General features: G+C 44.0%; 1 protein-coding gene across 1 annotated transcript; it reads right to left on the bottom strand.

Annotated features, from left to right (window-relative positions):
- Positions 1-423: 423 nt before the first annotated feature.
- On the bottom strand, positions 424-1,927 carry LOC123403624. The gene is made up of 3 exons (XM_045097549.1): positions 1,864-1,927; positions 1,035-1,679; positions 424-953 (listed from the first exon to the last, which is right to left on the bottom strand). The coding sequence occupies exons 1-3, from the start codon at positions 1,867-1,869 to the stop codon at positions 696-698; spliced, it is 909 nt and encodes a 302-aa protein (XP_044953484.1). The 5' UTR covers positions 1,870-1,927; the 3' UTR covers positions 424-695.
- Positions 1,928-14,588: the final 12,661 nt, after the last annotated feature.

Genomic DNA, 14,588 nt, shown 5'->3' with positions numbered 1-14,588 from the left:
GGGAGGGTGTAATTCGTTTCTTATTATTGATAACAAGGGATAATATTGCAGATATAGTAAAGTCTAATAAGCCAATTGAAAACATATGTGTATGGAGCTCAGAGAAGATTACTTGTAAATTATCGTGACAAATTATTTGTAACAATTACTTTAGGTGTAGGCTTGGCATCACTATCAGTCTGTGGTTCAATATTATTATTGTGTACGTCCTTTTCATCTGTCTTAACACTATCCATTTTCTTATGAGGGATGTTGATGATGTTGCTAAAAAGAGCCTCGCCTACATTCTTTTCCATGTGCATAACATAAACGTTACGGGGAAGTTTTAGGTCCTTGGAGTGGGGGAGTGTAATGTTGATATGTTGATACCGTGCTAAAACTTTAGGATGTAAAAGCAACGGAGCAGATACATGTGTGTAAGGAAACGGGTGGTACAACTTTATTGCAAGCCATGGGCGCACATTATTACATGCACATACACAAACACACACATTACCCTTGAAAGTAGGTAGATCGAGCTGCAGCCCGCAAAGTGGGACCCCATCGTCCTTATTCACCACGTACAAACACACACATAGCCAGCTAGCATAGCATGCAGCTGGGGTTTAATTGGAACGTACATACGTGCTAGGATCTGCAGGTACGTACGTGTGGGATCGATGGGATAGAGTAGAGCTGCTAGCAAGGTGGATGGTTCATTCGGGCGCGACCCCGACGTAGGCGCCGATGGCGACGAGGCTATCCCCGGAGCTGCCGAAGAAGGCGACCGCGGCCGCATCATCCAGTGCACCGTTGTCCGGCAGCGGCACGCTAAAGGTCTTAGTCCCTGCAGATGGGTTGCGCCCGAACGTGTGCGAAGCCCCCTGGTTGGTGTCGAAATTGAGGAAGGTGATGCCATAGGTGTCGTAAGCGCCGGTGATGCTGCTCACGTACTCGCTTTGGTTCATGAAAATCTGCACCACATCACAAGCATGCAAAAACTAACTAAGTATACTTGTATAGTAGACAAGTAGAAAGGAAATTAATTAACGTACGGTATGCTCCTCTCCAGCTTTCTTGCCCCAGAGGGGGACACTAATGGCCTGGTCACTCTTGGTAAGGTAGGTGAAGGAGAAGCCATGGATGCGCTCGCTGCTGTGGATGGTGAAGCTCTCCAGCTTGCACGGATCGGCATCTGGCCTGATGTCCCGTGGTGCGCCGCTTTTGGCGCCCCACTTACCGACCTTGGCGGGCGAGCCTTTCACGTAGACGCCCAACGCCTTGAGGGTCACGTCTGAGCGGCCAAAGAAGGCGACCAACTCGCCTTTCCCCTGCGGCAGCGGCAAGCTGAACTCGCCTCCCTGCACCGGATACCCGTAGGTCTTGTGCTTGGTCGTGTTCGTTTCTAGCGTGAGCGATCCGATGCCCTCATTGTCGAAGGTGCCGCCCACGAGCTTGAGCTGCTCGCCTTCCCTCATTTCAATGGTGTTGGGATTCCCGCTGTTGCTGCCCCAGATGGCGCTCTTGACGCTGCTCCCCTGCTGGTCCACGTATTTGAAGGAGAAACCTTTGATGCCGCATACCCCAGGAGATTCGACGCTATAGATGGTGATGCTCTCTAGGCGTTGGGGCCTGCTTTCGGCGTTGATATCCTGAGGGGATCCGTCTGGTGCACCCCATGCACCAACCTTCATCACAACCTAAATGCATCACAAATTCATTAATCAACATCCTGCACATGCATTTCATTTCTCTATACATGTATACATCCATCCAACTCTAGCTAATTGATTCATTGGTATTTAAGCGTGCCATGTTTGTATATATAAAACAGCTACGGTAAAGAAAAAGAGGTTACATGCACATACTACCCATATTTCTTACCGCCATCTTTTTCTGGAGCTACTTCAACTGCAAGTCCAACTCTGAAATGTATGTGTGTGTGAGAGTGTGTTGCGATGGATCGTATGATCAGGCATGGCCGCCTATTTATAGCGAGTTTGCGCCCAACAATGATACTATCTGCATGCTACAGTTGGCATCAATTAGTCACATAGGCTATTAATTGCATGGAGTGAGTATGTTACTAATTAATAGCTTAGACTTATAGAGTCCGTTGGTTCAATGAATCCTAAGCCTATGACACCCCGCTACCGACTAGATCGTGATGGCGCGCGTTGTGGCGCCGGACCATTTTTTCAATAGATTGTTTGGATTTTCTTACAAATTTATATGGAGGCAACAAAAAGTATCACATTGTTACACCCCATCCATTCTGACAAAGCGACCATAGAAATATTTAAAAACATTGACGCTAGAAATATGTGAACTTCTTCACAAAAAAAATCAATTCATTGCGGTTATTATAGTTGAGAAATATTTTCGAATTCACAAGCTAGCTAGGTTAATCCAAGTTTTTTATCATGTATTCACATCAATCACAGCCAACAAAAGAAGCACATAATTCTTGTGCGGCTTGATGATCCGGTGTCCTCCTCTTTTACACACCAACATGATCCAGTTGGAGCATGGGTGACCACACTGCTTGTTGGCCAGTGGTGATTGTACTATTCCAACTAATTTGTGGTCACGGATTGAGTCTGATGCATTCCCATGGCGCCTATCAAGCTACAGGTGGATGAACCGTGCTGATTGTACCGTTCCAATTAATTGGTGGTCACAAAATGAGTCAGATGCATTCCCATGACACCTATCAAGTTATAGTTGGATTTCTCGTGCTGCAAGGCCTTCCGTAATGCATTGTATCTTAGCGTGTTATCCTAGGTATGACTAGGATCTAAGAAACAACCATCCTAATGCATTGTTTCTTAGAGGTTGTATCTAAAATAAGTTGCATTAAATGTTTTGGGGCTAATACTTGCTTGTGATTGGGCTAGCATCTTTTTTTGCCTATGATCTCGTGCTAGAGCCGTATGTTATATAAGATACAACTACACTCTCTTTCTTCATTAACTATGGTGCCACATAAGCAAATTGCCTATGATACCGCGCTAAGATACTCTCATTACGGAAGGCCTTAGTTGTTGGTTGCAAAATGAGTCACGTGCATTCCCGTTTACTTAGCCTATGAAGCTAGCTACAGCTGGATTAATTGATCATGGTGCCTCTACTATTCGAATTTATTGCTGGTCTAAAAGAGAGTCAAATACATTCCCATGGCCTTGTTCTTAGGTTTTGCATATTCTCAGTCAAGTTTCTTCTTCTCCGTGCGAAGCGATATGGTGGAAGCCATCATGTTTCTCCATCAGCATGATGATTTACGCTTGGTTAATGTTAGCGAGATGGGCTCACTGTTCGCGGAAGTTATCGTTGCCTCTCATTTTCGAAATGCTGGGTCTAGGTTGCCGGACACATATTGAGGAATCGCAGCCCTCGCAGAACACACTACTAGAAAAAAGGCTGTTAGTGGCGCACATGTTTTGGATACTTATGGCGCACTATAGGTGCGCCACTATTATCACGCCACTACTAATAAATAGTAATGGCGCACGCATGGTGCGTCACTGTTAATATACATAACAGTGGCGCATCACCTGGTGTGCCATTACTAGGCCCACAAGTGCGCCACTGCTGTGGTTTACTAATGGCGTATTTTTAGATAATGCGCCACTGAGGTGTTTATTTATGTGGGCCACTAAAATGCAATATGGTGCGCCACTACTATGAATATTAGGAATTTTTTTTTTTGCTTTTCTGATATTTGCACAGGTTACAAAATACATTACAACACAGAATATAAACAGCACAACATATAAACAACAGATTTATCGAATACAATAAAAGATTAGTCTCCGAATACAATTCATCATAGTGATACATATATAAGTGATGTAGAAGTAAGTTATACATATTCTATACAATAGTTTCATAAAATATCATGACATCATCTCGAAAATAGCGATACATAGTGATGTAGAAGTAATCATCATAGTCAATGAGACATCATATAACAAAAGTTGGTCACTAGTCATAACCACAACTCCTCCTCATCATCATCGTCAACTCTAACACATTGTAGCACATCATCACATCATCTCGGAAATAGCTAATAATCGTCATAGTCATTACCGCCAATACTATTTAATATCATTTTCGTCAATGAGACATCATATAACAAAAGTTGGTCACTAGTCATAATCACAACTCCTCCTCCTCATCATCATCAACTCTAACAAATCGTAGCACATAATAACACATTGTACCTAGGACCTACTCCTCTGCTTAGGTAGAATATCATAAAACAAGATAGACCCTGACTCTCCATTATGGAGAATGGAGATGATCTTGTCTCCAATTCTTGGCCTATGCACAATGTTGCTTCCGAGTAGCTCTCTACGATTGACCATACATTTTTTCCAATCTTTGATTGTCATGACTTCATCGGTTTTAGAATTCCGGTATGGACAGGAGTGATGCAGATACATAGGCTGACCTGGCCGTGCTGGTCGTATCATCATAGCATCAACGCGACCTCTTGGTAACATCAGATGAGGCACACAATCTTGCGGGATTTTCTGTTGAAAAACATAGTATTAGCTTTGTAGCTAGCAATGTAGTTTAGTTTTACAAGAATTTATGCAAAATATGCATGGATGTCGTAATAGTAGAAAATCTTACCATGCAATCTCCATGCATGTTACCGTAGTTCACCACGTGCACTGGCGGCACATATTGACCATAATGTTGGGGAGTTTGCTGATAGGTATTGTAATTCTCAAAATTATTGATAAATGCGACAAGAAGATGTTTCACCTTACAAGTTAATTCTGCTTCATCATTGTAGTAATAGGTTCTGCCTACCATTTTCCGTTCATTTTTTGAAGAATGAAAATAAGATATCAATGGAAATAAGTTGTCAACTATTTTTAAATAAACAATATAAATTACTTAATAAATGTGGTCGAGAAACTCACATAATGGTAGAACTGGAGGCGTACGCACATCGACGATATTACCTTCAATTTCATCTTCCGGACGAATATCAAAGGTGATAAGCATATTAGGCTCAAATGCATAAGCCTTGCATAGTGCTACCCAAGTTTTGCATTCAAAAAAGGAGTAGGTGTCTACATTGTACAATTTTACGGCAAAAGTATAACCATGCTCGGTCCTCAAGTGAACTATCTTTACCTCCATATTTATTTCAGTACTGAAACCAATTTTATCCAACACATAATGTCTTGCATCGCAGGGGATACGCTAGTAGAATAGTAAAAAATAAAAATTATAAGTTGAAGCAAAAGAAGTCATGCTTAATTACGAATAAAGACTTGTCATTGTGACTTACTATATCCACTTTAAAGTCCTCATCCAGCATGATGCTGAAGCGCCTATCATCAACTAGGTAAGGCGTGTCGCAAAGGCCGTGCTTATCTTGGTTGTATTCGCACATAACGAATTCCTCTTCGTCGTCGGACATTTCCTAAAATAGAGAAAATTTCGGCATGACATTTACTAAAAAGTGGACATATGGAGCGTCTGAAATTTGCCGAAACGGAAATGAATCAACATTCTGACAAAACATAGGCCACTCGGATATAGCAACAATGAACAAGTACAAAAGATGCTGTAAAATAGAGAATATTATGAACAACATCTCATGCCTAACCATATTGCAAAATTTCTTATACCAAAACATAGGCCACTCGGATATAGCAACATTATAAGTCTCTTAACCCCTAGATGCATTGGTAGACCCTCATACCAAAATTACTGATAAACACTACTACTATCTCCTATCCACATATATTACTTTAGATGGATTGAATAACCTTTGGACAAACTTTAGGTGAAAATATTACTATCTACTATAGAGTTAGTAACTTAGACTAATAATTCTACGTAGTTGCACCATTCATCCATCCATCTAGCAAGCAACTAGCACCACTAATCCATCCATCAAGCAAATCATATAGGGAGTACTACCTACCGTCAGCATACATCCATCTATCCACCATCCATGTGTGTAACTAGTAGTACAAACTATATTTACATTTCTGCCATATGAACACATCTATAATAAAATTATTTCTGCCATATCAACACAATACTATCAATACATCTATATGAAAATTTTGTCTGCCATTTCATCACAATACAATCAATACATCTATAGAACACATCATAGCAAATCAGAGGAGCTGCTCACAGGAGAAAACCACTTCCAAAAAATCAGAGCCGGGCCATGGGGAGGGGGGATGAGGGTGGGGCGCCGTTCGCCGGAGTGGGTCGCCGGAGGGGCCGGACCGGGCCAGGAGCTCGCGGCGAGGGAGGGATGGACCCGTAGGGAGGAAGGAGGCGTTGGGATCGGGCCGAGGGAGGGGTGGAGCCCGTGGAGAGGGAGGAGTCGTCGGGTTTGGGCCGAGGGAAAGATCGCCTGAGATGGCCTCGGCGGCCGCGGCGACGGCGGTGGGGGGCGAACCCTAGAAGCAGCGAGCGACAGAGGAGAGAGAGGAGCCTGGTCGAGTGCGTGAGGAGCCTGGGGTCGGGTCGAGTGTGGGAGGAGCCTGGGGTCGGGTCGGTGGCATTTTGCATGTAATAAGAGCAAAGATTGTTAGTAGTGGCGCACCGTAGGTGTGGTGCGCCATTACTAGTTAAAACTAGTAACGGCGCACTTTCCCCTGGTTCACCACTGCTAAGTCTGGAAAGGGTGTGGGACGAGGACAAAAACTAGTAATGAGCACCGCACAACAGGTGCGTCATTAGTAATATGGCAAATAATGGTGCACCTATATGTGATGCGCCACTACAATATAGCAGTGGCGCATCACATACATGATGCGTCATTAATGTCCATATTAGCTATAGCCGTTTTTCTAGTAGTGACATGATCACCAGCGACACTAGCATAAGCTTGGGAATGCAGTGTCTCGAGGGATGGCAAACTTCATATATTGTCCGAGGGAAGTTCCGGTGCAAGCACATGAGGCGAGTGTCAAAACCAGATTGCGAAGGGGCCAATGCATGTATGTTTATCTCTTAAGTTTCAACTTTGAATGACATGTTTATTCTTATCCTGATGATTGCAGTGGGCCACCCGCACTAGTAGGAAATATCTTAGCAGTGGCCTGGCAATTTGGCCCTTAGTGGGCTGATTCAGAACCGCCACTGATTATGCGACAGGTAATGGCTACTGGTGGTGTGTGGGATCACACGCTACTGATAACAAGTTATTAGTTGTGTGCTTTCGTTTGCGCACGCCACTGATAAAACCAATTCTAGCGGCGTGACCGTACAACGCACGTCACAAATATCTATAGCAAGCGAGTGGCGAGCCATTTATGTCATACACCCTTGCAAGATATATGAAAAACAAAAAAAATCATGGACGACGATTTGGTTGTCCTCTTAAATCTTCACGATGATGCACGGGAGGGAATCGCTCGGGTCGACGCCAGATTCCCTCCGGCTGGCGCTGCCTACTAGTGAGAGGGGTGTGACCCAGACCTCACGTCGCATAGCCGGGGACAAGTGCCATTTGCACATGCTTCGCTTGATTGCAGCGGTCCGTAATCTTGGATAACCCGACAAATAATCATATTTGAGAATACGAAATGAAGCAGCAGTAAGTGTTCCACTGATAATAAAAATGTTCATTTATGCTTATGTAATCATATTTTTGTTATTCTACCCAATTTACCTAAGGGCATCCCATTTATGGTATTTAGTATATCAGTTACTTGATTTCCTAATTAATTGAAATCCTTGTTAGCACTCTTCTCCATGACTATGATACACTGCATACAAGAAGTGTCTAGGTGCACCAAACTCGCGTAATTCTTCTATGTTGCGGAACATGGTGGCCTGTTGGTAGAGAGGCACGTGAACATTTCATTAATGCACCATGTATACAATCTATAATGACAATTCATATCCCATGTTGCATGTTTGTTTTTGCCATGGCTTATTATTTGTCTTGGCACTATGGATTGGTTTTATTTACTGAATACATGGATGTGTATGTTGTCATTCCAAGCCAATTTGTGTATGTTAACCTTACTTTTTTATCTTAGTATATATGCGACTTTCAATATTTATTGACTAATATAAGGTTATATTTGTACAAGTATAATATATTTTATGTGCCCATATATATTATAAAATCCTAACTAGGTGACTATGATACACTGCATACAAGAAGTGTCTAGGTGCACCAAACTCGCGTAATTCTTCTATGTTGTGGAACATGGTGGCCTGTTGGTAGAGAGGCACGTGAACATATGCACCAAACTCACCTTCCTTTTTTATCTTAGTATATATGTGACTTTCAATATTTATTGACTAATATAAGGCTATGTTTGTACAAGTATAATATATTTTATGTGTCCATATATATTAAAAAATCCTATCAATTATCGTATAAATAGACGGGCACGGCAACGAGCCAGCAACCCTTGTTCCTTGCTCGCGCTTATGTGTATGCACGCTGCACCCAGACCAGTCAATCGGCTGGGTCTCTTCATATTGGACCTAGTCAATCGATCACCATGCACGCGCGCCCCATGGTTGGACGCATGCACCCAAGAAGCCCATCCAATCCCTTCTCTTCTAGCTATGCCCATTCATGCAGCCAGGCACGCCTTTGATAGGTAGGGTGGTTTGGCCGGTTCGCCTGCGGACTTTGATAGTTTTGGCCGTTTTTCCTATATGAGGACAATTTTTTAGATGGGTTCTTTTTACCGTCCCGTCTGAGGCTATCACAAGAGGCCCGGCGGCATCCGAGGTCATGGGTCCTGTGGAGCGGGGGACCGTCCCGGCTGGATCTAACTTGTCGCACTAGGGTTGCAGCGGCGGCGCTCCCACGGGCGAAGAAGACGAGCGATGCATCTTGTCGGCGAGGAGACTCGTCGGCGCAACAGATGGAGGACCAGAGCCTCAACCGCCTTGCAAACTCATCTCCTGCTATCAAGCCAAGAGTCGTTGGTAGGACGGGATGCTAGTAGGGGTCCTGGCAGAACCTGCTCCGGTTCGTCTAGGCTGATCTGAGGGAGCGCATGAGAGAGAGAGGGGGAGGGAGGGAGGGAGAGAGAGAGATAGATAGATAGATAGATAAATAGAGAGAGAGAGAGAGAGAGAGAGAGAGAGAGAGAGAGACTGACTGATGGGGCAGGGTCGGTTGACCCGAGCCAGCCCACTTAAGTGGATGGACCCACTGTCAGAAGGGCAGAAGGGTAATTTGATAAATCTAGTTAAATTCAAATAACGTTCAAACTTCAATGATTTGCTCACAAAATTCTACACACCCAAAAATAAATAAAAATATGCTACACACTCCTAAATTTATGAGCAATTTTAATATAACTTTTGTTTTGTGCTTAAAGAAAACTTTTCTTTCAATGAAAAATTCAAAGATCCTTAAGTGGAAATGATTTGAAATTATTTTTATTAAAATTAATTTCTTGAGGAAAATATATGGGAAACTTTTTATAAAGGTCAATTATATGAACTACTTGAATTTCAAATCATAACAAGTTTATTCCTCATTATAAATGTTTATGAAACCCTAATAATACACATTTACTTAGGAAAAATTCTCAAAAACACTTTTAAATCAAATTTTGGGGATTAAAAAAGGGCATCTCATTATATGCATAATAGTATGAATTTGGATATTAAACATTGTCGTATCAGAAAATGATGCTGATTTTCAGAACCCGAAGTTCGCGGGTCACTCAAAGATTTAGACTTCACTTTATCTCAGTCTCAAGGAAAGTTCATTCTTGCATATCAACTAAAGTATTTTACTACAGTACTTTTAAAAACTTTATTTTATTTCTGCATGATTGATTGGTTGGTGAAACGACAGACTGATTGTTGTGGTGGAGGTTACATCGTACCGGAAAGTTAGGACTAATAACAATTGTTCCACGGCTTATAGAGCGCCGTATTTACGCGTCAACCAAAGGTTCTGGTATGGGCCGGAGGGGTCATAAGTATCTTCTTCCTTATAACATATTCTCGGATACGCTGCCTGGTTGGGTCGTTGATACAACCAACGTGCGTGGGAACGCCGTGAACTTTCCCCGACGGGTCCGATGAAGGTAGTGATGTCTCGAGTGGGGTGACAGAGATGGATTGGGGCCCACGTAGGCCAGGGATCTGATCTGTCACGACAAGGGCGAATGTGTGGGGTTGAAGAATACTCGGAATGTATCCAAGAATCTCAGACATGACAAACCACACTCTGGAGTGTGAAACTTGTATCAGGGGTAATGCTACTTTTGGGAAAGGTGGCGCACCTGTGCAGAGTGTATCAAATTGTGACAGTTACATCCGTGTTCCCGAAAGAAACTATGTTCGCGGTGGAAAAGGAACCTTAACTGATTCTCAAACCCGTGAGGGCTGACTAAACTTGTTGTGTGACCCTCGTTACTCAACCCATCCATTGACCCTTTGCTTAGATTTTGAGGAGGTCAACAATGATGTCAACGATAAGAGCACCAAAGGCCCCAGGAATTCTAGTACGAAGCGCCAGATCTATGCGCAGGAGTAGAAGGAGTCGACTACATCATCGCATACGGAACTGATGACAATAGAGAAGATGAATCAGAGGAGTAACTGAAAGTGAGACTAGACTAGTATTAGAAGGTAACCTAGTCGAGCAGCTCTAGTATCTAAATTGTTGGGCTATCATGTTTCTCAGTTAGCTTTTACAAGTGTTAGGTCAACTATCTCAAGTTGAGTACGTACCGTTTGATCTTTATTTGATGTCTGAGGAAGAGGTTGAACAGTTTATGCACTTTTGGCTTGTAATATTAAGCGTTCTGTAATATTAGTGGACCGCAATATTTCTGTTGTACTACTCTGAGGGATGTAATATTTATGCAGAAGGACTTCCATGAGTGTTATGTCAATGAATTGTGCACTACGCATGCAGGGTTGTACGGGGTCACCGTGCCACCCCTCTTGTCGCCGACGAGACTGTCAGACGTGAGAGGAGAGGGGGACAGGGGCGGCGGCGCTAGGGAAGCCTTAGCTTGGTGGGGTGAGAGAGTACCCGTTTGTGACTGACCCACTTCTGTCCAAATCATATGACCTATTTTTTGGTTCTCAAGTAAAAGTGACCATTTATAGATTACTATTAGAATGCACGTGCGTTGCTACGGGCTACAATGTATGTAAATAAATTAAAAAATAAATAAATAAGGTCATCTTCAAGGTCGAGGTTTATTTCTCACTCGTACGTTCGAGCGTGTTCAGACATCAAACAGGCACACTGTCTACAAACTCCGGGCTCCCTCAAATAGAGTCCATGTGTTAGGGAGAATGTGGTTGTCCAGACTATGCACAATGTTATCTCCAAACATGCGATCCCGACTCAAAAACGTCACCCCATGACGCGCTCTTCCATTTTCATGCCGAATTCTCCCCTTGTCCCTCGGTTTCCCTCCGTAGCAGGACAATTCTCATTGGAGCCCTCTTCTTTAAAATCGGATGACACCCATCTCACCTTCGTCATGGCTTCCTATTTCCTTCACACCCTAATTCCGCATGCATCGCCAAGGAGGAGTCCCCCACTAGCTATCCCGCTCTCCTTCCTAATCACCACCCCTAGTATTCATGTTGATATACCACCGGCATCAAAGAGGCCGAGGTTTGCGCCGCCTATGATGCCCGCGAACCAATAAGGAAGATCCGATGTCTCATGTGCCATTGTTACCGTGTCCTTTATTAACTCATGAAGCAAAACCGCTTGCTCATGCAATTTGCTCTACAACTTCGTTAAAATTGAATACTCCAATCGAGCCATCTGGAACAAATCGCACTACAGGATCAACACCGCAAATCATTACCGACAGAAACTTATACAACAAGCATCATTTGGTTAAAATAAAACACCACACCTAAAGAAAATGCCTACATAATAGATCATTTGACATATACACCTCCACCATCACTTACAGTCATAGCCGCTCCGTACTACAATGACATCATGTGCAGCGTGTCCGTACTACGCTGATGACTCAGAATCTCCTTCACTGCGGTTATCTACACAATCGATTACTACGCCGGTCTTCTTCAGGTAATGAACCTTGGTGTGGTCTTGCAGGAGATTGTGCCGACCCCAGCTTGTCATGTTCTTCTACTTTCAGTAGAGCATCATGTTTGAGCTAAGAATGAGGCCTTCAATCTGACCAAAGGAAATTCTCAAGTATGGTCAGGAGATAATACTTGTGGCACTAAAACTATGCTCTTGCGAGGAACTTTGGAAGTGCATATTTATCGAACTGATAACTGTTGTGCTACAGACCATAGCATAGATGCTACGTCTACTGCTCCCCTGAAATGGCATGAGATGATTGTGCCATTTCGCATTACAGGAATATAAGCTGACTAACTGCTAGTGAGTAAGATATATGTAGCGCGTAGCAAACCCCCTACAATGTACATTCCTTCTTTTTCATATCACACTACAAAAATAACAGTGCAAAATAAATAAAAATATGTAGCAAATTGGATGGCAGCCTGCAAATATTCTTGTAACTTAACAAGAAAGTATGTGACATATCACGCTTATATATTTTCTTCAAGCAGATATGGACAAAGAACATGTTGTATATTGTCCCAAATCTTCCGGTCAGAGGGTATTGCCTTTCTGAAAAGTACTCAAGACCATATTTGTTCTGTCAAAGTAACTACTATTGACATGAATGAAGAGGTCATAAAAAATATGAATGAACGTCTTTGAAAATAAAATTTCATGAGAGAGTACATAAAGAAATATTGTTTTGAAATATACTCTGTTCTGGCTAGCATGTGGTCTCCTCATGTTCATTGAGAGGTCACAAATCAGCGGTGAAAATATGTTGCATGAGAAAGGATAGTGCACGTTTTTTAAACGCTAAAAATACATCCCACCATGTGTTGGATGCTTTAGTGAGGAGGCTGCACATGAGGAGAACATGACCGGCGACCAGCCTCGATCTCGCTCGGCCATGCAGGACATGTCAGAGCAGAGTAATGACAAGAGAATAGACATGTACTTCACCATGGCAACCCGAATCAAGAGAAGAACATGGGCCACGGCCAGCTCGCACCTGATCTGGATACATCCGGCCAATGCTGAATTTTCAAATGCCACGGCCACACGAATCAAGATTAGTAGGTAGTCGGACCATGATCTGGATGTGTCAGTCCTCGTCCCGGCTTCCACATGGGCCCCTACGACGCTGCCGCAGTTCGGCAGCAGCCCATGCCCCCAAGCGCTTCATGAGTTGTTGCAGTCGTGGCCGAGCGAGATCTCAAGGTGACCTCGACGAAGGCGAGCGAGGCGTGGCGTCGGTGTCGGCGTCGGCATCGGGCGGGACGGGGCGATGTGTGAGGCCATGGCGACGGGGTTGGTGGGGGCGCGGCGGCACCTGGATGGCCGGGCCGAAGCGGAGGAGCGGCGGTAGGAAGGGGAGGCTGGGAAGGAAAGATGTGGTGATTGGGGTGCGGGGGCGAAGGACGTGCTTAGGTTTCATCGTGTTCTTTTTTTCACCATCGGTTTTATGTGGGGGGGATGGAGTCAGAGGTGGGATAAAAAAAGGACGAAAATAAGCCGGGAGCGGTAGCTACCAACTCCCAAATTAGGAATAGAGATACCAATCTCAAAAATCATTGTTACCAGTTCCTCGCGATCATACTACCTTACACTGATGTAAGTGGATTAAGCCCTAGGTGTCATAAGGATTGATTTTCAACATTTCAAAGACAAGATCGCCGCTAAGTCTTTTTTTCTTACAAGAACGTAAAAGCCTCCAGTGCCATGTTACAAATTGTTCAGCATCTCATAATTTTTTTTCCTTCAGCAAATCTCTGCACGGTGAAAATATTGTGTTCTCGTGGCAGCAAAAACCTCGCAAATAAAGTCCAAATTAAATGCATAGCATCTAGCCTGTCCAGGGACGAATCACCGTTTTTGGAACTTGGTCGTCTCGGTTTTCCTACGGACAGCTATAGTCAAGTAGCATGAAACATATATATACAAGATACTTAAAATTCGACAGATAATTTGAAATGGACGAACTAATAATTAAGTACTTCAACCGCTCATCAGAGGAGATGACGTCGTCGTGGCACTAGGTGTCGGCATTGTTGGCGGCGTATGGTTGGCCCGTACCCGAGGCCTCGGCAACATCATCGTAGGCGCTGCACTTCTTGGTGATGGTCTTATGATGCTTGGATGGTGGGGCAGTGGCACCCTTGTGCCCCACCTTGCGGCGGCGCTCCTCCTCCAGCCTTGGAGGAGTCTCCGAAGACTTCTGAACCAAATGGTACGTCTCCTCAAGCCTCCGATCGTCAGCTTCATAATCACTAAGACACAGTGTCCACGATGAATCGGATGTGGCCGAATCAGTGTCCTCGACCAAATTGGACGACGAGCCGGGGGGACGGCAATGACCGAGGAGTCGCGCTTGGCATTAGCATGTGGTAAGCAGTTGGGGATCCTGCTGGCCTGTGCTGGACCATCTTATTGGGGGGGGGGGCATCGCCTCCGCCGGTGAGGGAATGGACTCAGAATTTGGTATCTCATCGACTTTTTGGACTTGTAGCGACGTAGCGCACGGCTCTGGCGGCGGCACTCGTACAAATAGGCAAGAGTGGAG

This window comes from Hordeum vulgare, chromosome 1H (genome assembly GCF_904849725.1).
Source record: "Hordeum vulgare subsp. vulgare chromosome 1H, MorexV3_pseudomolecules_assembly, whole genome shotgun sequence".
In the NCBI taxonomy this organism is placed as follows: Eukaryota; Viridiplantae; Streptophyta; class Magnoliopsida; order Poales; family Poaceae; genus Hordeum; species Hordeum vulgare.
This window is presented reverse-complemented; position numbering and strand designations above follow the sequence as displayed.

Excerpts from the sequence above, each read along its gene's own strand:
- LOC123403624 (XM_045097549.1), bottom strand. Across the intron at positions 954-1,034 it reads AAGCTGGAGAGGAGCATACC|ATTTTCATGAACCAAAGCGA; the intron begins GTACGTTAATTA and ends GATGTGGTGCAG.